This window comes from Haliotis rubra, unplaced genomic scaffold, assembly GCF_003918875.1.
Source record: "Haliotis rubra isolate DU_JTF1 unplaced genomic scaffold, ASM391887v1 Scf103, whole genome shotgun sequence".
Lineage (NCBI taxonomy): Eukaryota > Metazoa > Mollusca > Gastropoda > Lepetellida > Haliotidae > Haliotis > Haliotis rubra.
Window position 1 is genome coordinate 1,504,231 of NW_025764926.1, and position 27,285 is coordinate 1,531,515.

Sequence of the window (27,285 nt, forward strand, 5' to 3'; positions counted from 1 at the left end):
CAACTCAAATTGTCGTTTATTGGAATGTTCTAATGATATAATTTAAGACAATCGACTGCCCATATGAAACAGTATCGCTGAGAGTCAGACTAAATGTCAAATTGTCAAAGATACGGCATCATGCATCAAATAAAAAGAGAAGCAATACCCTTTTTGTGATATTTGTCATATTGTTTGCAGTAAAGTTGATTGGACTGGTCGTGAAGTGTTGTTTAAACAAATATAATGTCGCTTCTTTGCCACCTGATTTCATTAAATCATAACACTTGGTGACCTCACCTACAGGTTGTAGAAATTGAGGGAACATGTACTGGCTACTGTTTTTATCGATTAAAAGAGATATGATATTCATGTAACTACACAATCTATCCTTGTAGATCAGACATTAAATAAGTTAAAAACTACAAATAATATTTTAATGCTGAACTGTGTGCATGTCAAATGCTTGCATGATATGACTCTATAGTAAACTGTGTCCTATGGACAGTAGTTTATAAGTATGTATCTTGATCTAAAATTCACTCTAACACCTTCTATTTTAATTTAATTATACTAAATACTAAACATTTAAGAAAAATCCTCATTAGAAAAGGTTCAAAGCTTTTAACACACAGTAGCCATCCCCAGTTCCTTGATGACATGAGGAGAACCAAACCCAGACCTTTGGGTGAGGAGCCAGTACTCCAGCCATGTGGCTTCTTCATTACTGTCTCAGATATAACACAGGAATATACACATGCAAAGATGTAAAATCTTATACGAAACAACCATCATGTTATCAAACAAATACACATTCATTATTGTATTCAATATACAAGTTACTTTTATGCATTACACTTTCCAGCTTCAACAGTAAATTGACATATTTTACAAACAAATGATCCTGAGTATTCCAGCTCACACTAACAGAGACATATTTGCAGTTAAATATTTTCACCATGTAGGTGAAACATTCATTAAAGTTCCTGGTACCCAATACGAGTCATTAAAAGAGGATTAACTGGGCACAATGTCTGTGGCCTGGCTGACTGACATTTTGCCTCAACACTGTTGACATCTGCTCATATTCTCAAAAACTGGTTTGTATGGCATAGAGAATCGAATATTTTCAGGCTGCGAGGATATAGCTGGAATGTTAGAACTGCAGCATAAAACAATGTTTTCTCACCTTCATTGTAAATTACCTTACGAGTGAGCAAGTTGGGTTCAATCCTGTTTTTAACAGTATTTCATGTGACCTTGCCTAAAGCGATGTTTACCACTTTGGTGAAATCCACAACATGGGTACAATGCTGATGAACTGAACCATACGCAGCACAAATCGAACACATGATCCTGGCATGGAAAAGGGGTGCAACTCTGTTAGGTGAAGTAAGGCAACTTTAATGACAAGTGTCTCAGTGCCATCTGTCGTCAAGCAAACCAGTTCCACTGACATAGCTTACCTTCTTCAAGCATATAGTATTTAGGGCCATGAGTGCCATAGATATTCCCTCTGAGAAATACATCGGGGTTATCGTCATGCACAGATCTAACATCCTTGCTGCTATTCATTTCACAAAAAGCAACATAATCGGCTGGAGGCTTGCACAATCACGGCATCTTCATCAGTGTCTGCGTCATACCCCTATAGTGATCAACCTTTCATACAAGTGTTTACCTGATTACGTCGAACGCATTCCGCCGCTGACAAGGAAAGGATGTCACAGTAGTCCTTCTACTCATCTCAAACGTGTCATTTATCTCAAACAATATCTTCTTGTCACGTCAATTTGCAAGTTAATGTTTTCACGTCAAGAGCAGAGTTGGAGGAGCATTTGTCCACAACGATTTCATGCTTGTCAAGAATCCAAGGTAATGACGATTCATATTTTGACAGTGCTTAAATTGAATACTCAAAACACAGAGTCTCTTTCAACATGGAGGGATACAGACCACCTGACAGTGAATTTTTAACAATAGGCAAAGTGGTTTTCTGATTGAATCTGCAATATATTTCAATAACTTGATGTTTATTCAGTCTGGTCCACATGCCTCTTTACATGCCTCAGATATATGATTTCCGTAATTGTAATTGAGTTCAAAGTAAGGTAGGGTGACCTTTGTATTTGCATTACATGCAGAAGAAAAATATTTAACATTTCAGCTTTCCTTATGTCAGAAAACATGGTTGGTTGATCATCGTTTTCATTTAAAAAAAGTGAAGGAACAGAATCTGATTTTCCAGAACTTTTAACAAGCTGTCAGATGTTCCAGAATGGAGGATTCTTTTATATCTCCTTAACCATAGCACCATACATCTCTGATGTAAGACAGGTTTAGAGTTAGTGAGTTTAGTTTAATGCCGCACTCAGCAATATTCCAGCTATATGCCGGCGGTCTGTAAATAATCGAGTCTGGACCAGACAACCCAGTGATCAATAGCATGAGCATCAATCCAGCAATATGGATACAATGACGTGTCAACCAAGTCAGAGAGCCTGACCACCCGATCCCGTTAGTTGCCTCTTATGACTTGATAAAGACCAGTTCTAACATGGATCTTCACTGGTTTAGAAAAACGCTGGTATTGATGATGACATCACCAATGCTTTGACTAAACACTGTTTTCTAACATTTAAAATTTTAATATGCTGAGCATGCAGATTTTTGCAGATTTACATCATCGCTTATAGAAAATATTTAGTTCTGTTGTCCTGCTGTGAGTGATATAAACATAGCCACATACATCGATGGAATGAATTGTACAACTGCATTGGTCACAAAGTTGCTTGGACACAGTTCAGAACACTTCGTTAATTATCCATTGAACTTCAGTGTCGATTACTTATTCACGATTTGGGTGCAATCCTTAGTTAAACACATCTTGCCCCTGCTGCCATCTTAGAATCCAAGCTTCTGTACCATGTTAACTTGCAAGACCTAATTGTTAGCAATGTTCAACCACTGATTCTATGGAGAGGTACAAGGTGTGGACACTGTGGCAGAAGTAGTCTCAGATGAAACATTTGTCTATGGGTGAGTTTTGTAACCTCATACAAAGGAATGTCAAGTTCTGTCAACCTGGGCCTGTTTCAGTAAGCTACCGTAGTGATACGTCTGTCATACATCCATGTTACAGTATAGGAGGTACAAGCTTCATGGTGCTACGATAGCTTTGTGAAATGCATTCACTACCATACAAGAACTATGTCACATCTTCCATTTAAAAGTACTTAATCGGTACTGCATCATCTTCTTTAAAAAAATGGCCATTTATTACATACAGCAACAAATATATGCAGTGAAAATCAAGAAACATTGAATGGTAGTGATGTTAGAATGGTGGCCAGTTTGTACATTTGTAGTGGTTTATGGTCATGCTTCAAATGACACGTTGCCCAGTGGTTTATGGTGCAGCAATTCTGCGCTTACATCCCTGGCACACCAGAAACCTATGAATCCTGGTTGGCCTGGTTATGTGCATCACTCCAAGCTTTCCTCACAAACGTTTCCCAGCAGAGTTTAACTTAACTCATTATCTTGTTCAAGTGACCATAACAACTGCTAACACATTCCTGGAAGGGACGTCGGGGTAGTCTAGTGGTCAAAACTCACTCACGCACTCATTCGTGGAAGAACAAGAAATTATGAGGTGAGGTGAGGTGAAATTGGGTTTAACGTTGTGCTTGAGAATATTTCGCTCAAATGACGACATGCATGTGTGTGTATGTGTATGTGCGGCTGCTTGTACTAGCCCAGACTTAAACTGGTTTTATAGTGCTAGCCCACTGAGATACCATGCCGCAGTGAAGCATGAATACCCCACTCAGACACACTATACTGACTCCGAGCTGACCAGTCCTTGTTGTACCCATTAATGCCGAGCGCCAGGCAGGGACCAACAAGTACCATATTTTAACGTCTTTTGGTATGATGCGGTCAGGGATCAAATCCCACGACCTTCCGCTCTCTGGGCGGACGCTCTAACCACTACACCACAGAGGCGGTTTCAAGAAATTATGAAAAAGAGTTGGCCCTCAATCTATTTTTTCTGATTCCTTTTTCTTTCAAATCATATTCCAAAACCGACTCAGTGAAGAATCTCGGTCATCCGATAAAGAGTAAGGATCATGCCTGACTGTATGTCTTACAATCATCCAGCATCCTGTCGGCAAGGGGATCAAACCCAGTTCCTTGTGTACAGGGCAGATGCCTTACCCACTTGGCTACTGAACACTTCACTGAAAGCACCTGTTGAATCAAGAGGAGCACTCCTTATCATTAAATAACACTGGTGGGTAGCACAGCTGTGTCACACACAGTCACATCATATTATGATAAACCACAATCGTTGATGATTAACAAAGCTTTTACCAGTATATTCCAGTTATATCGCAGAGTGTCAGCATAATGTTTGAGTAAATCAGTGTGGTGTCACACATTGTACCCATGTGGGAAATCGTGCATGGGATTTGACATGACGAGCAAACGCTTTACCCACCAAGCTACCCTACCACCCCAATAATTTTTAAGGAGCCTGAAGTGATGTAGGCCTGGGATGTTTACCACTTTGGTGAAGCGCATGAGTGCTGGTATACTGTATATTACCGTAGATATAAAAATAATAAATATGACATTTAGCGAAAAAAATATATATACGTATCCATTTTCTGTCAACTACACTTCATTTCGAGGCATGAGTAGATGCAATATGATTATGATTTCTGTGAATAATGTGGACCGAAGTTAAAATTATCAGTAACTGCCAGTTGTCTGTTTGGCGTGATTAGGACCCCATCGCGGGAGGTTGGCTTATGCACGAAACATACCATTTTGATATCGATTGTAAGGGTCAAGTTAGGGGGTCGGTTTATCTATGAGATCGGCTTATCTACGGTAATATACGGTACTAGAAACACAAGTGAAGCAGTATTTGAGCCCGCAATCATATGTTCCTAACAACTGGACCACCATGTCCCTAGTGAATACAGTGCAGTTGCACCAAGTCATGAATGATTCAAGAAAGCCAAATGTTCGATTCCTTCTGGTGTCTGATATTGAAGCAATGTGATGAGTAGATGGCAAAAAGGCTGTTGCTAAACACATGGTCCACAGGAACTGCAATCCTTTATTTACGCTAAGAACAACTGAAACAGTGTCTTTGTTGAAATATTGGTAAAACAATATTGATTTTGGCCTCGGAATAAAATTCATAATTCAGGCTGTAAATTAAATTGACACCTGACAGTGTGTCAAGCCGGGAAACATTAGGAATATTTATCCACCGCCATTCCAGTTGGTGTTGCTGAATCAGCATGTTCCCATGAAGGGAGCACCTTCTGTTTCGGCATCACATGGTATTGTATTTGAAGCCATAGTGCCATGTCCCTACAAATCTTTAAACACATTCCTGGAACACAACTTACTTTTTTGACAATTACATTCTATTTTGAAGTAAAATTTATTGTTTGTAGTTGTGGATATCATCCATGTTCAAAGGCATATTGGTTTATATCTTTCTGATGTGTCATTAAAACCTCTCAACTCTGTTAATATAACCTTGAGAAGACAATGACTGAGAGGTCCTTTTTTGTGGCTTTTGTCAATATTCCATCAACATCCAAATTGTTTTTTCTCTACAGAATCCATGTAAGATCTGAACCGAGACTTTCATAAAGGGTGAACACTTTAACCGCTAGTACCCACTGCCTGAAAGGTGAGTGGATGTTGCTTTCTGGAATCCTGGGACTGGAATAAGCAACAGTGTATCTATATAACGTCAGCTTATCAATCATTAAGTCTGGGCCTGATACATCAGTGGTTGGCAACAACACGAACATAGTTGAGTACAATGACACAATCAAACATTACAACCTGATACTGATTTATCAGCTCTTCTGAAAAGGATAGAGATTCCCTGATTCCAGCAAAAATCCTCATAAAGATTTCTGGGTTAACGCTGAGTTTGTGAGTTCATGAGTGATTTCTGTTTAATGCAGCTTTTAACAATTGCTTTTAACGGTATTCCAATCTTAGCATCAGATGTGAGCTTAATCTGGGAAGAAAGCCCCAAGTGATGCAGGTGTCCTAGAAACATTGGGTGATCCACGATTTGGGTGAGTGAGCTGGGTTTTATGCTACTTTTAGCAATATTCCAGCAATATCACTGCGGAGACACCAGAAATGGGCTTCACACATTGTACCCATGTGGGGAATCAAACCTGGGTCTTCAGCGTGATGAGTGAATGCCTTAACCACTAGGCTACCCCACTGCCCTCCAGGATTTGAACCTATATTTTTGTGTTTCCAGCAATCTCAAGGGATGCTACTCTGTACAGCAAATCATGGCACCTTAGACAACTGGGCCAGCAGGCTGAATGAGTATCAAGTAGCACATACTGGGCATGCTACAAGGACTATGCTGTATATTAGATTTTATGGTTTTCAAAATAGGAATTTTATCTTGCTTTTATTTACTTCTCATTGGAAATGATATACTGTATTGGATTCTGTACACAGTGAAAAGTGGGACGGACATTGTCACACTCAAGAATATCTGATAAGTACCAAAATACACAACACTTAACCCTATAATTCAAGCAGATATCCTTGGTAGCCAGACCACTGTCTATCTTTACTTGATAGATGACCGTACCTACAAAATCTGAAAGAGCAAAACAAGAAAGCAATATAGTACTTAAACTAGTATCAATACTGTGTAACATGTTGGGTTGGTCAATTCAGCCCCTGTTAACATTTCTATTTTAATGAGGCTTTGTGTGAAATGCAATATAATAAATAACTCCAGCCTGTAAGACAGTGTCCTGACTTTTGCAGCAATTCATTACATCCAAAACTTTAAAATATTTACTATATTCATTCTCCTTTTCCCCAGGATCATACGCATATATTGTTAAAAATATGTTTGAGCAATCAGTTTGCCATTCAAGAATATGGCATCCCCAAGAGATCCATAACAGGAACTCACCACTGAGCAACTGCAAGAATATGTATTCAAGTATTTCCCACAATCAATCAATGTCTGTGTAATGTGCTTTTCAGATACACTTCAGAATGATAAACGCTATAAAACGTTTCCTCAGACGAAATTGTCAAAATGTTGAAAGTTGTACTGCTGTCAAATGAACGATTCTATGCATCCGATTCTTGTAAAACATTGAACATAATGGTGAGCTTGTGGATGAGTGAGTTAGGCTAGCTTCTGACTGTACTAGCTTTTTTCTGATTTCAGTCATGTAAAAATTACCCAGCAGAAATAAGCATGAAATAATGATGGAATACCATGTCTGCTAAATGGCGCCATGGTTTACAACTGAAACACGAGAGTGTACCATAGTCAATAAATATCTGTGGAATGTGCTTTTCACATATACTTTAGAATGATAACAAACACTTTAAAACATTTTCCTCAAAAGGAATGTTGAAATGTTGAAACTAGTTCTGCTATCCTATGACCAAATTCTCCATGACTGATTCATAGTGGAACTTGGTCAACTCTGTCCAGTATTACGTGTAAGATGATGACCAGAAGTGATGTAGCAGCTCTTACATATTTGCCACTTTGGTCAACTCATGCTTGGTTTGGGCGGTGGCCCAGTGGTTAAACCGTTCGCTGGTCATGCCGAAGACCAGGGTTCGATTCCCCACAAGGGTACAATGTGTGAAGCCTATTTCTGGTGTCCTCCACAGTGATATTGCAGGAATATTGCTAAAGCGGCATAAAACTGACCTCACTCACTCATGCTTGGTTTGGTGCACATAAACCAAGGATCATAGCCTTGCCAACCTTAGGATTTGAACTCATGGTCAAAACTTTCTAGCCGACTCAAAGAATGCTGGTCTTAGACAATGAACTGCAAATATCATAAAAGATATAAGGTGGCATATATATATGTGCAACCAACATAAAATGTCCTTTCCCTGGACATGATGGATTTTGTACATACTGATACAGGAGAAAGGATATAAGCAAACATCAATCACTACAAATGAAACTTTTGCAAGAACTTGCCAAGTTATAGCAACAAAGATCACTCTCAAATTGATAAAGTGGATGCAAGTCTGGGCATTGTCTGATGACGATGGAAACCAATCATAGGGTTGAAGTACACAGACATAGATCATCTCTGGTAAACAGCGCAGTAGACCATGTGTACTCTCTTCCTCCAGTAACAGGCCATGGGACATCATTTTCAGATAAATAACAAACCCAACAAAAGGTCCATGTAAAGATTAGAACACAATCACCAAAATGGCACACATGTCTACAGGAGGGTTGTGTTTTCATATCCATATAGAAACTGTCTGTTGAAGTCATCAGTCTGTGCGGAGCTCATGCGCTGTCTCTAAGTTAATCTCGTATCACACAGACCAGTGAGAACAATCCCACTGGACAACTCCAAACATCATAAAGCACAGCATTGAACTTTTAATGCTTGTATATACCAAAAATGCCAAGATATTCCAACTGCCTGCCAAGGATATATAGCATTATCAGAATACGATTTATTGATTGCAAAATGGGTCTATTTCGGCCCCTGTTGATTCTGCTTTGGGGCCTATAGAAGTTAATCTAAAGACCCTGTAAGAAGCCAGGGTCAATCATGTTAGCCAGGCATGCAGTGTGAGGAGTATGCCCAGTGGGTTTATTTTCAAAATTGGTCTCTTCAATTTTCAGATTATTAAAGGGATAGTGTCTTTCACGAGTCAAATGGGCCATTGCGAGGCTCCAGGCAAATGATAGAGACATTATCATTGCTTTGAAGGCTGTGCTTCATCTTTTACACATTTGTTTAATTTGTTGTCAATCTGTTGATTTGTTCTTTTTTGGATTGGTGGCTTTTTAATACTGATGTTTACTTTGATGTTCCTTGAGAAGAGATTAGACTGAATGGTACTTTTTGATACCTCCAAAGAACAATTTCAGTCAATTGTGAGAATAGAAAGACACTGCAAAGAGGTTTTGAGAGGTTTTACAGCGGCAAGAGTGTATGTGGTAGCTGTATGCAAGCTATATGACAGAGCAACATTACGTCAGGCCTGAGGTACAGCAGGATCCAGTTCCAGACAGACATCAGGAACAACAACCATTGTGTCACACAATCAGCACAGGAAGACAGACATCAGGTACAACAACCATTGTGTCACACAATCAGCACAGGAAGACAGAAATCAGGTACAACAACCATTGTGTCACACAATCAGCACAGGAAGACAGACATCAGGTACAACAACCATTGTGTCACACAAACAGCACAGGAAGACAGAAATCAGGAACAACAACCATTGTGTCACACAATCAGCACAGGAAGACAGACATCAGGTACAACAACCATTGTGTCATACAAACAGCACAGGAAGACAGACATCAGGTACAACAACCACTGTGTCACACAATCAGCACAGGAAGACAGACATCAGGTACAACAACCATTGTGTCACACAAACAGCACAGGAAGACAGACATCAGGTACAACAACCATTGTGTCACACAATCAGCACAGGAAGATAGAAATCATGCATAAAACTTGCTGTGTCACAGAATCTGCACAGGAAGACATCAGGTATGAGTCTGTACACAAGACAGACATCAGGTAAAACACCCATTGAGTAACACAATCTGCACAGGAAGACCGACCTGAGGTAAAACACTCATTGTGTTACAGACAAATCTGAGGTAAAACACCCATTGGGTAACACAATCAGCACAGGAAGACCGACATGAGGTAAAACACCCATTGAGTAACACAATCTGCACAGGAACACCGACCTGAGGTAGACAACACTCCATTGTGTTACAGACAAAGACAGACATCAGGTAAAACACCCATTGAGTAACACAATCTGCACAGGAAGACCGACCTGAGGTAAAACACTCATTGTGTTACAGACAAATCTGAGGTAAAACACCCATTGAGTAACACAATCAGCACAGGAAGACCGACATGAGGTAAAACACCCATTGAGTAACACAATCTGCACAGGAACACCGACCTGAGGTACAACACTCATTGTGTTACAGACAAATCTGAGGTAAAACACCCATTGAGTAACACAATCAGCACAGGAAGACCGACCTGAGGTACAACACTCATTGTGTTACAGACAAATCTGAGGTAAAACACCCATTGAGTAACACAATCAGCACAGGAAGACCGACATGAGGTAAAACACCCATTGAGTAACACAATCTGCACAGGAAGACCGACCTGAGGTACAACACTCATTGTGTTACAGACAAATCTGAGGTAAAACACCCATTGAGTAACACAATCAGCACAGGAAGACAGACATCATGTACAACAAACCATTGTGTTACAGACAAATCTGAGGTAAATCACACCCATTGAGTAACACAATCAGCACAGGAAGACAGACATCAGGTAAAACACCCATTGTGTAACACAATCTGCACAGGAAGACAGACCTGAGGTACAACACTCATTGTGTCACAGCACAAATCAGACATCATTGTAACAACAATTGTGTCACACAATCAGCACAGGAAGACCGACATGAGGTAAAACACCCATTGAGTAACACAATCTGCACAGGAAGACCAGACAGAGCTGAGGTACAACAACCACTGTGTCACACAATCAGCACAGGAAGACAGACATCAGGTACAACAACCATTGTGTCACAGTCAACACATAATCAGCACAGGAAGACAGACACATCAGGTACAACAACCATTGTGTCACAAAACAGCACAGGAAGATAGAAATCATGCATAAAACTTGCTGTGTCACAGAATCTGCACAGGAAGACTCTGTACACAAGGTAAAACACCCATTGAGTAACACAATCTGCACAGGAACACCGACCTGAGGTACAACACTCATTGTGTTACAGACAAATCGGAGGTAAAACACCCATTGAGTAACACAATCTGCACAGGAAGACCGACCTGAGGTACAACACTCATTGTGATACAGACAAATCTGAGGTAAAACACCCATTGGGTAACACAATCTGCACAGGAAGACCGACCTGAGGTACAACACTCATTGTGTTACAGACAAATCGGAGGTAAAACATTGAGTAACACAATCTGCACAGGAAGAACAGACATCAGGTACAACACTCATTGTGTTACAGACAAATCGGAAGTACAACACCCATTGAGTAACACAAACTGCACAGGAAGACAGACATCAGGTACAGATCTGTTTTATCATGTTATCCCCACATGACCACAACCCATGATTACAAGGAGAGTAACTCCTAGAATTACCAGAGAGACAGAATGAAGTAATCTCTGACATTCCTCCACAAATGGATATAGTCTGTCCTGTCACCACAAAGCAAGCCTAAGATCATGAGTAGCTGAGTGAGTTCAGTTGTATGCTTCTTTTAGCAATAGTCCAGCAATATCACTCCTGGGGACACCAGGATTGGGCTTCACACATTGTACTCATGTGGGGAATTGAACCTGGGTCCTCGGTGAGATGAGCAAACGCTTTAACCACTAGACTACCCCAACCCCAGGATCCTGAAGATCCAGAAGAAACACATGGCATCAGCAGCTTCCAATGGAAGCTTTCCAGTAAACAAATGCTTGCAGTTCATCAACTAGATAAATGTGACCTCAAGCTCATCATGCCATTCACCCAATCATGACATGCGACTTTAGCGTCACCCTCATGATCAAATTGAGCGTCTGAGTTTAGAAACTTTCTCTGTCCCTGAAGTGTCCTTGAGTCGACACAAGCAACAAACGGAATGATACAATTATGTCTGTGCGTCACCAGCAAGGCCTAAATGACAGCTCTGGACAATCGAATTTTGTTTTTTTATTTGGTCTGTGGGTTTGCCACAATTCTGGGCAGTGACTGTGAGACGTGATATTCAGCGTCAAAAGAAACATCTCAAAATTTCTATAATGGAATCTATAAAAAAAGAAGCCATTACTCCGACAAAGGCAATTGGTTTTTGTTTCTAATTTGGTCTGTGGTTTTCGATCTGATTCCTTAAAGTGTCGTGGCATGCATTATGCAAAGCAAAGTGAAACATCACACCTAAACAATATTACTTGGGTGCGATTCAATAAATTTGCATGTTTATTAATTAGGTGGGGCTTGGTAAATAATACACAATCTCAAAATACTGAGAGCTCAAGAAACAAACCCAAGCAGTGTCAACATTTCATTTTCTGACTTTCTACAAATTTTAAGTACATGTACTTCAATAAATGAAGGCATCGTGTCCTTCAAACAAAACACTTTGTAAAAAAGGTGTTGGGAGGGAAAGCAATCAAACTGAAGGCTTTGATGTGTCATCACAATGTTTGTGTTCGTCAGATAAACTGATTCAATAACACAGAAACTACCATCCACAAGATTCAAACATGCAGTAAAGGAAAGATGCAATTATCCCAAAGATGAAAACCCAACACATGTAATCAGAGTTACCTCCCTTTGAAGTCATTTTGAGTTGAAAATGAATTTTCTGTAGTTATTACTGATGCTGAAAACATGTAGCATGTGTGTTAGGATGTATTTAGTCAACAAGGTTAGATACAGTAATACCTTCTTATTGCACAAGCTTTCTATCTTGAGTAACGAATATCTGAGCTGGCTTGGTTGGAAAATAAGATCCACAAATTTAAACTCCATCAAGTAACAGTGACTAATAATTTATTCAACAGTAAGAGACTATGTAGTCTTATTCAGCAGGTATATCACCAGTGTTGAAGAATAAGAAACCACTAAATTATTTTTGTAATCTTGTACATGAGGCCTAAGAGGCTAATGAATCAGCAGGATTCAACGATTTTGTCCTTGGACAACCTGATCTAATATCAATAATGCTGTTCTTCTGAGTGAGTGAGCAAGCGCGTGAGTGAGTGAGCGAGCAAGCAGTATTCCCGTTGCTCCCCAGCCTGTCATCTTCCTGTGAACCATTTCTGGTGTCCTCCGCCGTGATATTGCTGGAATATTGCTAAAAGCGGCGTAAAACGAAACTCAGTCAGTCAGTCAGTCTTCCTGTGAGATTAAAGGCAGGCAGAAGCAATGCAGGTGTCAGACATGTAACACTTATAACCCATGAAGATCAAGGTTAGAACTGGACTTAAGTAACCCATGCTTGTCATAATAGGCAACTAATGAGATCAAGTGGTCAGGCTTGCTGACTTGGTTGACACATGTCATCGTATCCCAATTGCGTAGATCGATGCTCATGCTGTTGATCACAGTATTATCTGGTCCATACTCGATTATTTACTAACCGCCGACATATAGCTGAAATAATTGCTTAGTATGGCATAAAACTAAACTCACTCACTCACTACGAATCAATCTAAGTGTAGAAGGATAGAGTAGAGTTCACTGCCATGTAACTCTTCTTCTCATAACAATTGTGTCCGCAAATACCACTCTGAGACAAATCATTCCAATGGACAGAGACAACTGGCCAGTTTATAATGATTTGAAAAACACCACTGGAAGAAAAAGTTCAAAATGATCACTTCGCGATGATTTTCATTTTTTCTCTATTTTCCTCATTCAAACTCAGGACTGGTAACCATGGCAACAAAAAGCCACAATTACTAAAATGAATTTCACCATTTTTAACTTTTGCAAATCCATTTCTTAGTTAAACTGAAGGAAATTGGAATTGGCAAATGCTCTTAACTCGACACTCCTTGAGAACATTTGGCTGTATAAAGCCGGCAATAGGTTCGCCTGTTCTCTGATTACTCTCTGAGGGGGAGACGAAAGCTTTCTCACACAGCTTAATAATTCTCATTTAGTGACAGTGTTTGATATAGGATTTTAGACTGTGCCTAGTTTAGTGACTTTCACATCAGAATGTTGGATATTAACCTGCCTTATCATGGTAGGGAACACCAGAAATGAGCTTCACATATTGTGCCCCTTAGAAAGTACTGGTATTAACGTGCTCTGATGAATCCTTGTAACAGCTGGTAACCACATCTTTTCTAGGTGCTATTATGAAAATATCTTATATTTGATTTGGGTTGGTTTTATGATGAGAATTAGATTAACATATGTTGGCAAAATACACCATTTTGTGATTTATCTTTACTTCAATGGTTTTTGGGTAAAATATTTTCTTCCAACATTGTTTAGTCTGACCAATCTCAGCCTTCACAGCGCAGAGTGTTGCTCTTGACTTAAAATATTCTTCAGCCTTATAGAGGTATTTAGCCTTGGCATGGTAGTGTGTTGCTCTTGAATTCAAACATAGTTCAGCCTGATAATGCTAAAAACTTGACTGAGGTGACTGTTGCTCTTGACTTCAAACACTGTTCCATCAGATCCAGCTAAGAGCTTGTACATAATGACAACCCACTCTGGACCATACAATCAAGTGATTAATATTGTGAGCAAGGATGCATGCCATCTGGGTATGACAACATATATTCAGTCATCAACACACTGAATCTGACCATCAGATCATTTCAATGGCCAAGATTATAAGGGGCAAATTCCATCCTGGAATCCCCAAAATATTCGGGGTTTACTATCCACAGGTTGCCATGACACAGCTGAAATACTGCTGACCTCAGCATAAAACGCCATCCACTCATCCCAGATCAAATGTCAAATAACAATTTGTATGACCTCAACTATGTAAACACCCGAGCATGAACTGAACAGAACACTATCATGCAGTACTGTTTTTTTCACAGCAAAATACGTCATGTTACGGTAATTTACTCATTCATCATTATCATGATAATAACAGGACAAATATTAACTCTACACCACATAATATCTGATTCGTCCTATTTGACAGCTTTAATTATACCTGACAATTCACACTTTCGAGAAAGAACTCCACACACACATGGGAATTTCCATTCAGACTAATACGCTCACCACTGACGAGAGATAATTCCAATGATCTTTTCAATAATATGAAAGAAAGTGAAAAGCACCACCCAATACTTTGATGCCAATTTCAGGTTCCAGAATTCACCAAGAAAGTCAATTTCTGATGATATACAGAGATCCTACTATCGCCCAACTGTGTCTGTTAATATAATTAGGAATCCGCCACATCCGATTCTAACTGCTAGATTTGAAAGGTCATGACTGAGATCTTGCCAAACCCATCAAATATCTATCACACGAGACCCTCAATATTGGACCATCTTTTTACCTTTCCGTGAAGAGTATTCACACTTATCGCCTTCCATTAGAATATCCTAGAATAGAGGTGGATAATGAAGAAATCATTTCTTGGAATGGACATTTTACAGTTGGTGTGCATGACGAAATGAATGGTCTTGTTCACTGGCTGAAACAGGACCTTGTCACGAAGTTTAATTGCTGCAATATTCTTTCAAAGGCTAAACTCTTTATACTCCTTCTGTGTCAATTGGCTTCTGCTTGATTAGATAACCTATGCTGCTTCTTAATTGATGGCTATTTATAATTATAGCTTGTGTCATAACAATTTTCTTTCCACGTTTTCCAGATTGGTATTTATACTACTGGGAGAACTTTGACAGTTTTATAGTGCTAACCCAATCAGGTAATAATCACCATTACGGCATGCAGACACAGTATATACTGATTTCAAGCCATCCATTCCTTGTTTGATCCCTTTTATGTCAACAGGCAGGGTAACAAGAAGTACCATCTTTTTATGTCTTTCCTTATGACACAGCTTCTAATTGATGGCTATTCATAATTCTTGCTAGTGCAATAACAATTTTCCTCCAGCATGCTCCGGATTATGCATTATACCACAGGGAAGACTTTGAAATTCAAATATTTCAGATTAATGAAACACATTCATAAAAAGTTAATGCAATTATATGCAGAAACTGATCAGTTGGTAGGAGAAATAATTTCACAAAATACGAACCACATGTTTGTCATAAAGAAATTCTTTGATTAAGTTTCTTATAACATTTGAAGGTATTTTACACTGAAATCTATTTAAGTGTCTCCACCATTTAGATAATTGAAAAAGACTGTTTCCTGAATCAATAAAGGGCAAGGTCACATGACCATCTTGAAAGGCGTGAAACTACAATCTAACTTAATTAAACATCCCAGAATTTGTTTCTTTGCATGTCTCCGATGATTGGCCATCTGCTGTAATGGACAACTAAAAACTAATTTCTCAAAGGTTCAAGAACTTATAATTGGCAAAGTGACACGAACCTTTGTCCTGAAATATTTTCCTGTAAGTTTGCACAAGAAACAATGAATAGAAAAGCAGTGTTTTGTGGGTGACAATAGGAAGGGGAAAAATGGCTCTTGGCATTGTTGCACACAAATCGATGAATTGAATCTAGGTAATGAAGCGGTACAACAAGTGCTTCCTGTGAAGCCATAGCTCTCTACTAGATCAAGCAGAATGAAAACTGTTCCACCATTTCAGCCCAAACCCAGGACCATGTTGCTCTGACCTGGGGAGAACTCTTTGATGAGCTGGATGGATGCAGACAAAGTTCAGAAGATGGAGCAAGGAAGGCAATATCTGTAATACCCACCTCTGATAGTCACAGAGCTATACCCACCTCTGATAGTCACATAGCTAAAGTCACTTTGTGAAATGGGACCTTGGTCATTTAGTAGTGTGATTTAATTGAATGTATCAAAACATCCTATCAGACCCTATAGGATTGGTAAGTGAGTGAGTGAGTTTAGCTTTACGCCGCACTCAGCAATATTCCAGCTATATGGCAGCGGTCTGTAAATAATCGAGTATGGACCAGACAATACTGTGATCAACAGCATGAGCATCGATCTGCGCAATTGGGAACCGATGACATGTGTCAACCAAGTCAGCAAGCCTGACCACCCGATCCCATTAGTCACCTCTTACGACAAGCACGGGTTACTGAAGATCAATATTCTAACCCGGACCTTCACGGGTCCTATAGGATTGGTACCCTTGAAGCTCCAGGTCAGAATTTGTCTACAGCAACCCATGCTTGTCATAAGAGGTGAGTGAGTGAGATTAGTTTTACGCCGCTTTTAGCAATATTCCCCCCCGCCCCCATAAGAGGTGACTAAAAGGGTCGAGGTAATCAAGTCTGCTGACTTGGTCGATGAATGTCATTGCTTCCCAACTGATTAGATTGATGCTCAGGATGTCAATCATTGGACTTCTTGTTCAGACCTGATTATTTTCAAAATGCTGTCATATAGCTGGAATATGGCTGAGTATGGCACAAAACAAAAAAATTAACAAATTATTAGACTGGTAATAGAAGCTAAAGAAACAACCATTAACTTAATTCTCACACTAATTGGGTTTAACGTCATGCTTGAGAATATTTCGCTCATATGATGACGTGCATGCGTGTGTTTGTGTATGTGCGGCTGCTTGTACTAGCCCAGACTGAAGCTGGTTTTATAGTGCTAGCCCACTGAGATACCATGCCGCAGTGAAGCATGAATACCCCACTCAGACACATTATACTGACTCTGAGCCGACCAGTCCTTGTTGTATCCATTTATGCCGAGCGCCAGGCAGGGACCAACAAGTACCATATTTTAACGTCTTTTGGTACGACACAGTCGGGGATCAAACCCGTGACCTTCTGCTCTCCGGGCGGACGCTCTAACCACTACACCACGGAGGCGGTCATATCCAAACAAATAAAACAAACAACTGTTGTACCATGTATACTCATCCAGCTAATGACAGTGTTATAGTGCTAACCCATCTAGGAAATAATTAACATTACTACAAGTAGACACATTATATAATGATTTCAAACCTAGCATTCATTGTTCGATCCCCCCAACAGGCAAGGCAACAAGATGTACCATCTTTTTATGTCTTTTCTTATCACAGTATAGTGGGGTGGGGGTGGCACACCAACTTTCTTTTCACTGGGCAGGTACTCTATCCAAAAGTCCATTGTGGCAGTTCAATAAATGATAAGTGAGTGAGTGAAGTTTAATACCGCCAAAGTAATTCTCAAGGTCTCGGAAAGGAATGGTGAAACTGATGAGCTCAGTTATTGTACCCATGTTGGGATCTGAACCCTGTGCATTGAGCATGACTGGGCAAACACATTAACTGCTTGGCTACCCTCATCTCCTGTGTTCAAAGATATTGTTATATTCATGACTTTCACCTGTGATTTTCAGAAAGGACAGTTATGATATAAGAAGAGGTTTTGGGCCCCTTGTCTTTGTGCATGCAAAGAGTGATGCCTTCACACACACACTACCAGTCAACAACCTCCAGGTCACATATTTTATGAGCACTTCATTAACACACTGTTGCTGTCAAGGAAGTACATGTTAGTCTGATTACAATGCATCTGACTGACAGGGCTCCCAGTGATCAAACTAGTTCCAGTTTATATTTTAACTGTCAAAGATGATCAACCTGATACTAGGAATTCAGTGACATACCTGTCTGATCAAAAACAATCTCCATGCCACAGGGCAAATCAGTTCAGTAACTAGCAATTTCATGATCATCATCATCATCATCACAGATAAAAGAACATTTTTATCATCTATATCATAATCTGCATGTCCAGTTTCAAAGAAAAACACCTGTACAATGATGCACAATGATACAATCCTGTAAAAGTCAACCATAAATACATTGTATATGCCACTTCCTTACTAAGTGACTGGCCAACACCACCACAGGACATTCTGACGGGTTACCAGGGAAACAGTATGTAGTGGCCTGCTGAATAGTATGTATTTGGCATGTTTCATAAACACCAATAATACAATATGAATTTTTGCATAAAGAATAGTCATTAGGAAAACAGTATGTAGTGGCCTGCTGAATAGTATGTATTTGGCATGTTTCATAAACACCAATAATACAATATGAATTTTTGCATAAAGAATAGTCATTAGGAAAACAGTATGTAGTGGCATGTTGAATAGTATGTATTTGGCATGTTTCATAAACATCAATAAAACAATATGACATCTGGCATAATGAATAGTCATCAGGGAAACAGTATGTAGTGGCATGTTGAATAGTATGTATTTGGCATGTTTCATAAACACCAATAAAACAATATGAAATTTGTCATAATGAAAAGTCATCAGGAAAACAGTATGTAGTGGCATGTTGAATGGTCTTAGTAAAACAATAAGTATTTGGCATGTTGAATTGTCATCAGTAAAACAGTATGTATTTTTACATGAAGTGTCATCAGCAATAATATTGGGCATGCTGAAGTTTAACATGGAAAATAAAAAAATATAATAATATGTATATGTGTAAAAACTGGAAGAATAAAAAGATTACACAACTGACATGCTGAAGTGAAGGAAAATAGTAACTAGTCATCATGAAAACAGTATATAGCTGACATGCTGAAGAGTCATCAGGGAAAAATGTATATACAGAGAGATTAACTGATGACAATTAAAACATGATCATGACAACAGGAATCCTATAAATTGATACTGTTCTTTTTACCTGCAATAAATGGCATTAATGGCCTCTATCATAATAACATACACACAGTGTTAGTAGAACAAGTCACACTTCAGTGGGTTAGTGACGAGTTTGTTCGAGCAGCCAGTTCATGCACTGTACAACATGTGACATGTCCTATATTTCTTAGAAATGTATATCCAAAATATCCCTGAATTACTTTTATAGATTGACATAATACAGAAATGACTACAAAAGTGAAACATATTATGAACATGAGTATTTCAGACTTTAATTTAATCACAAAAAGAAGTTCACAATTATTCCGATTTCATCTGTGATATGAATTGAATGTACCATCATCACAAGGAATAACACTTGTAAGTCAGATTACAGTGTGTTGATCCATGACAAAAGGTAACCAACAATGTTAGTATTCCAGAATTATATACGATAATATTGAGAGGTAAACATTTCACCCAGTACATACATCAATGCCTGTGACTCGACCTGGTTCAAACAACAAACATTGTGTTATAAGCCCTGACACCACAAAACATGTTAAAAAAAAACATTATCAACATCGTATTAGTCCACATGAAATATATCTTACATATATCAATACTGATCACATATGATAATAATAGTTGATGTATTTAGAAAAGTCAGATTTTGTGAAAAGTTAAAATTCTGTAAAACCAACATTTCTTAGACTGATCCCAAATATATATACGTAACTGAGTGAGTGAGTTTGGTTTAACACTGCTTAGCAATATTCCAGTAATATCACGGCGGGGGACACCAGAAATGGGCTTCACACATTGTACCCATTTGGGGAATCGAACCAGGGTCTTCGGAGTGACGAGCGAACACTTTAACCACTAGGCTACCCCACCGCCCCATACAGTAACTGAATAGAAGAGGTGGGTTTGTTCTTACATTGCTGACTACCAATCTAAAGGCAATCCACACAATCAATAAATCTTTCCATAACAAATACCAATACGTCGCTCATGGAACTGATTAAACAAAATTCACATAATACCCTCAAGCCAGAATATAAAGTCACATATTCGCTGTGTTAAGCACCCTGCTGGAATAAGTGCCCCCTGACCAACTTCACAATGATCTGGTAGTAACTTTACAAGCTGCCTGTATACAACCTACAATTTACTGGGCATATTTTCTTGTATATATTACAAAAAAGTTGTGTGGAAAGAGTATATTATTGAATTGTAAAAAAGATTAGTTTCAAAAGTTTGAACAAAGTTTGTTTCCTACACTGGATCTCAAAAAACAATTATAATTTGTGTACAGCCTATGTAGATGATCTCCTTTGTAAGTGGTGCCTTGGATTACAATGTTATTAATGGAACCAAGGGCCCTAAATACATCAACTACGGTAATCTTGATCGATGCAGAATCTATGCCGCATCCAATCGCGTTCCAGGTTAGATACGGCCATGCAATGGACAAAAAACAATCCATACCAAACATTGCAATCAAATTTGTCACATGACGTCATGACGACATGCAGAAAACATAGGATAATTACCGAACATGATACCATAGTCTCTGGCTATGGTCCAGAAGGTACCCCACATGCCATGAAAGAAAGGAATAAAGGCAAAACATATTAGAACAACAGAAAATAAAACAACATCATAAACATAAAAATTTGGTTACCATAAAAATGTCAGAGGATTTAACAAAGTGGGTAAGTAACGTTGCTGATGACAACACCGATCTAAAACTATCTGCAAGGAAAAGAAAGTCCACGGACATCCATCACAGAAAATGAAAAACAAATCCAAAATGTTAAGCAAAGAAAGTTGTTTCAGAAACTCTGTAAAAATAGATGTGATTGATTAAACATGATATGGTTAATAATCAATAATTTGATCTGTTTCTTATGAGGTTTTATTATTAATGACATTGTCATTAGTGAAATTAATATTTAAATGATGTGTTCATGCCAGGAACATGAATGTGTTTTAGAAGCTTAAATTACATGTGTAAGTTTAGAAAATTGAAACTTTTAATTGTTATTTTCAATATTTTCACTAGTATTTTAATTTGGATAGATTTGGCAATATTCAAGGCATTTATTTTAGGTGTTATACAAAATTATTTAGAAAGTTTCTATCATGCCTAAAGATTTTACATGTTTCATTGCAATCTCACAATTAAGGGGAGATAACTCTAATGAGCTTATTACAATAGACCCAGTCATGTCAACTAGTCAGAGAATTCATTCTGATATTTTGCAATGGTATCATAGAAGTAACAATTCATTCAGAAATTTGCCCGACAAGTTCGTTGCAAGTCATCCGTAATGGACAGTAATTCAGTCATGGAATAGAACTCGGGGCTGAGGTGTGAAAGGCTAACACTCACTTGGCTATTAAACCACATGAAGTATTGACATGAATTATTTGAATTACTGAATGTTTTTGCAAAATTATTGTCCATACTATGACAGAACCTCATTAAGTATTGACTTGATTTGTATATAAGAATTTATTCTTATAACAGCTTTGAATCCTTTTCATTCCAGTCACCATGAATATTCATTTAGAAGCCATCGTATAACTTGTTTACCCCTTAGTTCTCCGCAAGGGCTGATCTCAATGCATTCATTCATCTGTGAAAACATTTGCAATCACACTCCTGGTTTGTAGACAAAGCAGATATGAGAATCACATCAATATCAAAATAATGTCTAGGGCAAATGACACCCCATTCACACTGAAGTCTGAGTCGAATGTCAATCACATGCTATTCTAAGCATGGAATGGCTCCAAACCTTCCAATTAGAGTCATGGCCCAGATAAGCCAACAAGTTATTTAGAAAATCAATCGGAAATAGACACAGTCTTTGACCAGGGGTCTCTACGTCCACATCTATACACAGACAGAAAGTTTTCTTTCCCTCGTCTAAAATCAGCATCATTTTTGGCAGTTTCTGAAGAGGCCGGTCGATTTATCATTACATGTGGAAGTATCTTTGAACACAGATCTTGTCTGTTCATCTCTGCTATCAAAATAAACTTGAGTTTATTTATTCAACAATTTTGTACATATGCTGTGCTATTGAACACTGAAACTTGAATCGGCCATTACAAGGATCACTGTTTACAGATGATTTGGTCTGTTTATTAGGACATCCCAAGTGTTTACTGTCTTCAGTCTATTTGGGCTATTGTAACAAGAAGTGTGACTGAAGTTGTTGTGTAAACTAGCAATTAGATGCTATTCTCTTTTCAAAATATACATCATACATTTAATATATTTTTGAATGGATTTAAGAATCAAATTTTTGTTACGCAACTATGACAATAAGGAATTTTGTCCCTTACCACAATGACACATCAAACTCTAATTGAAAACAACATGTCCTTAAACAATATTTACTATCCTTGGCCATAAATCCTAATTTCGCAACACATTTATTTACAAACTTTATTGTTCTAAACTGTATCCCCATGTATAACACTCTATGACTCTAGAATTATCATAATGCACACTGAAAAATATATGTTCCCAATAATTTAATCATTTCAATCAAATTTATTCATTTTTTAACAAAAAATTGACATTTTGCTTAAAACTCTTAACATTAATTAACACCCATTATTTTGTTTTCCTAAAAAGATAATTGCACAAGTAATTTTTGCGAACGAAGACATGTCATTCATCTTAAACATGTGGCAGTGGCACCTTTTGACGACAGGATTTGGAACTTGTCAGTTTCATAATTCTGCTCAATCTTAAACTGTTTGGCTATCTGTCGATCAATATGATATTCTGTCTAACAATCTCAAGCCTACTTGTGACAAGCCAGAACAGTTTGTGAGAACCTTGGTATGCTGGCCGGCATCGATTCCAACTGATCACATTACAATACCTCTATGTCACCTCGGCTTAGCTAACTTGAAAGACAGAATCCTTTGATCAGCAGGATCAAAACTTTCCACAATTCTCAAATATCCTTGAACACTTTCTACAAGAGACTGAGCATTAATTAGGTTTGTGTGAAGTTGTTTCTAAGAGTAATACTATAAAATGTTTGTGCATTTCCTTTTAAAAACATTATTTTCTAATTTGAATTGAAGCAAGATATGGGTTTGGCTGTTTAATAATTACATTTTAGTGAGATATATATCAATAGTTCTCAGGTTAATTGAATGTCAGTCAGAGGATATATAACATAACGTATTCACTACAAATTCTACACAACATAAACAAAATCAGTTCTGTTACAACATCTAGGGAAGAGTGGCAGTGAATATAAGCATGACCTGCCTATTGAATTCAATAGATGACAAAATTGTTTGTACTGTGAAATATTTAATTTCATTATTTCATCCACAAAAATCATTTTTCACATTTCATTCAAGTCAAAATGATTTCCTTTAGAGGGTAAGACGGTCTGTCAGACTTACCCTAAAACCAAAATATACAGCCCATGCAAGTCTTTAATAGTTGGCAAGTCAAGATTCCGAAATGAATAATCTCAAAGTTCATTTTCATATTTTATTTTGAATTAATGATGATTATAACTATTTTTATAAATTTGTTTTCAATTCAGAGAAAAATACAAGATTAAATGTTAAATGTACTACCACAACCTTGATTCAATATCCTTCACAGTCACAGAAAATATCAATACATGCCCATCCTAAACAACCCTTATTAATTCTTATAGCAATATTCACGAGCCTCCTCCCAATCTCCTCGGACAAGATTCAAGCCATATTCCCTACCTCCAGGGTGTTAACGGATGTGTACTGCATAGTGGCTGTTCAATTACACCCATAAATCTGTACTAATGGTATTGGGGCAGTGACCCAGGGGTATCGCAAGTCAACTCCCTGTGTAAATATGTTTCTTCCACAGCTTGTATCAGCTAACATAACTTTAATTCATAAAGCTCGAGGTTTCAGGTTTCTATTGCTACAGTCTCTAGGCATCACTAGATGGTATTAACATGAATAATTGACTAAAGCCTTCTCTGTTATTACTACAATTCTTCTCACTTTAATATTTTCCCTATAATTCGGAAGAATAATTTCTGCTTTAAAAATTCATCAATGATTTACACAGATTTGAATAATTGATCACTTCATGGAATAATAATGCAATGGGCTGTAATACTGTACTTTTGCAACATAATTTGTCATTATGATGTGTTTCAATGTACATCAAAGGGAAATATCTGTTAATGCCTTCCTTGAATCCAGCAACTGTGTCTCTTACATTATCTGGCACTCTTTCCTGCACAATATCAAATGAGGTTGAAGGGGAGACTACTCTAGATGGGTGACAGGGATGTGAGAAAGTACCGTGAGTGTGATGGGGGCCAGGTGTTATAGCGAATATGGCTGTATCTGTAACACAGACAAACAGAACCATGTTAGTGACCACAACATTGTTATAGATTAGCATGGCCACAAAAAAGACTGACATCATTTCACAATTTCAAAATGGCCGACATCTTTGTGGCTCTAGGGGTTCTCGTTATAGATGACATACCACATAGTTTTGCATCTTCAAAATTAATTTGTCAATATTTGTGTGAATTTGTCATTCTTTTCACTTTTCAGTTTTATTTTAAATTAAAATCAGTCTGATTTTGATAAAGATATCTGTAAAACTAAATGAACAAGTTACAAGGACCTTGGATAAATTTGAATAAATAAGAATTTGAGGCAAGTCCAGACTTGAAGGAATACAATTTCTGTACTGATGGACTGCCGCCACATAGCTGGAATATTGCTGAGTGCGGAGTTAAAACCAACCAACCAACCAACTGTACTGGATGGCTTCATAGCATGTCAGTTCTTTGTTGTGACCATAGAGGCCTGTAAATGCAGAAAGAGAAGAGATTATTGATTCTTATATCCGAAAATCATGACCATGAAACAAAATAATGAGTGTTGTAATTGATGAACGACCTGAAACCAACAATATTCATGAGCTGCAACAGCTTGTTGGAAACAATACATCAAAATAGATGAAAATCAAGGTGTGAAAAACAGATACACATTAATAATTCATTTCCATAACATCTGTAAAGCGAGACATTGCAAATGTAATGTGACATTATTCACAATGAGATTAGGTCATAGATTCTGTAAGGAAAACTGTACTGGCAACAACTCGGTACAAAGTTCAAGACTAGGTCAAGGTGGCATGGGCAACATGTAATGATTGAACGGTTGATTGAATGGCAGGTTGGTGAGAGAGAGAGAGAGTTGGAACAGCTTTTGCATTGATAACATTTGATCTTTTGTTCTTATTATTGTTAAATCTTTAATCTTAAAGGAAGGATATCGATTGCAAATCATCAAGCACATAATTTCTTATTTTTATCATTATTATCACTCCTTTTTTAATACCAACCAAGTTGGAAAAGCGATTCTAAATAATACAAAACTAAATTAATCTGACCGATGAGAGACAAATCTAATCGTGCTGATTTATTCATAACAGCTGAGATAGTTTTTCCATGTTTGTAATGATATCATAATTGCCCAAGTATTCTTTAATGAGAGCATTATATTTTAACCTGATTTGCATTAGTTGATCTGAAAAGTTGTGATTAATGCCTCTTCAAGAACCAATCCTCGGCATCAATGTAGGTCACACCCAGAATGGGCCTCAGTGAAGGGAGTATAAATACTGAACACGCTGAACACCAGTTCACCCTGAACCAAGACACTAAGGCATTGCAAGACACACAATCATGTTTATTCAAACCGTTATGAAGAACATTTGCCTCATGATCTAAGACCTTAGCTTTTGGTAAAGACCAAACCAATATTCAGTTTGAAATCTGGGATTCAAACACACAATCAAAGGTTCCTGGCATACCCAAGGGAAGTAACTCTGGAACTTGTGGAGCTAGGAACAACCTGAGAGTGATGTCCTCAGTAAATCTGAGCTGAATGAGTTTGCCAGCAAGAAAGTCTTCACACTGAAGCCCTGCAGACTAAATACAGAATCTAAAGCTCTGTTGGTGTAGCTGTTGCAGAATCTAGCTGGAAGATACTGCTCGCTTTAATCTTGTTAACAGCAGATGATGCAAAAAGTGGGAATAATGTGGAAATATATTTCATCCTAAATCAGGTTATTGTGGGTTTTTAAACAATTCTAGTGAACGTGCAATGAGGGGTGAAAACTGTCACTGTAATTTGTCTGGAGATCTGCTGTGACGCGCAGTTGCCAAATTACTGGGCAAATCTCATGTAACTTGATTATCCAGATTGGCTTTGTACAAAAAGGTTAAGTCAATAAATTTACTACCGTTTGGTTTAACAGAAGTGGTAGGCTCCCAGAGGTGTGTACCTATAATGGTACTGTGTGCGTGAGATAGGGTAACTTACTGAATGGCGGACATGTCAAGATTGACAAGTGGACTTGTTAGAGGAGTGTGCCTATAATGATTGTGTGTTTGAAACAGGTTAAAGCCTCAGCTGGGATTGTGTGTGTGAAAAGCCTGATGGATGACTGGCTAAATGGCAATTGACTGAGTGAGGGAGTCGTGGTTTAAAGCTCTTTTAAAGATGAAACAATAGGAGCACACAGATTTCATTTGCATGACCCAGGTTTGCCTTTACAGAGTGAGGATCTCATCAAGGAAAAATTATATTTGGTTCTCAGAGGATCCTGGTAGCCAAGGGAGCTAACTCTTGAACTAGTCATGAATGAGTTGTGTTTTATACAGCAGTATCATAGCAGGGATATGAGGAGTCAGGCATAGCACTGTTGGGATTCAAACCGGAGCAACACAAGCAAACGCTTTTACCACTAAGCTTCCACACAAGCCTGGAGTTATTGAACAAATCTTTCATGAGGGTATCATGACATGAATGTGAGACTGGCTTTTCTGTGGTTTAACAGTCGAACATTCATAATTTGTCTGGT

At 38.2% G+C, this 27,285-nt stretch overlaps 1 protein-coding gene across 5 annotated transcripts in view; it reads right to left on the reverse strand.

Moving 5' to 3' along the window:
- Positions 1–27,285, reverse strand: part of LOC124272215 (solute carrier family 12 member 4-like) — a 180,705-nt gene that overhangs the window by 116,393 nt on the left and 37,027 nt on the right. For 2 of the 5 annotated variants that reach the window (XM_046707417.1, XM_046707409.1), the window contains exon 2: positions 20,912–20,935. The exons of 1 other annotated variant lie outside the window; for it this stretch is intronic. In XM_046707417.1, coding sequence (XP_046563373.1) covers positions 20,912–20,935 — 24 coding nt within the window. Of the gene's footprint in view, positions 1–1,445; positions 1,474–20,911; positions 20,936–24,701; positions 24,747–27,285 lie in introns of those variants that run through there. 2 more of the 5 variants (XM_046707393.1, XM_046707430.1) reach the window with 2 other exon arrangements.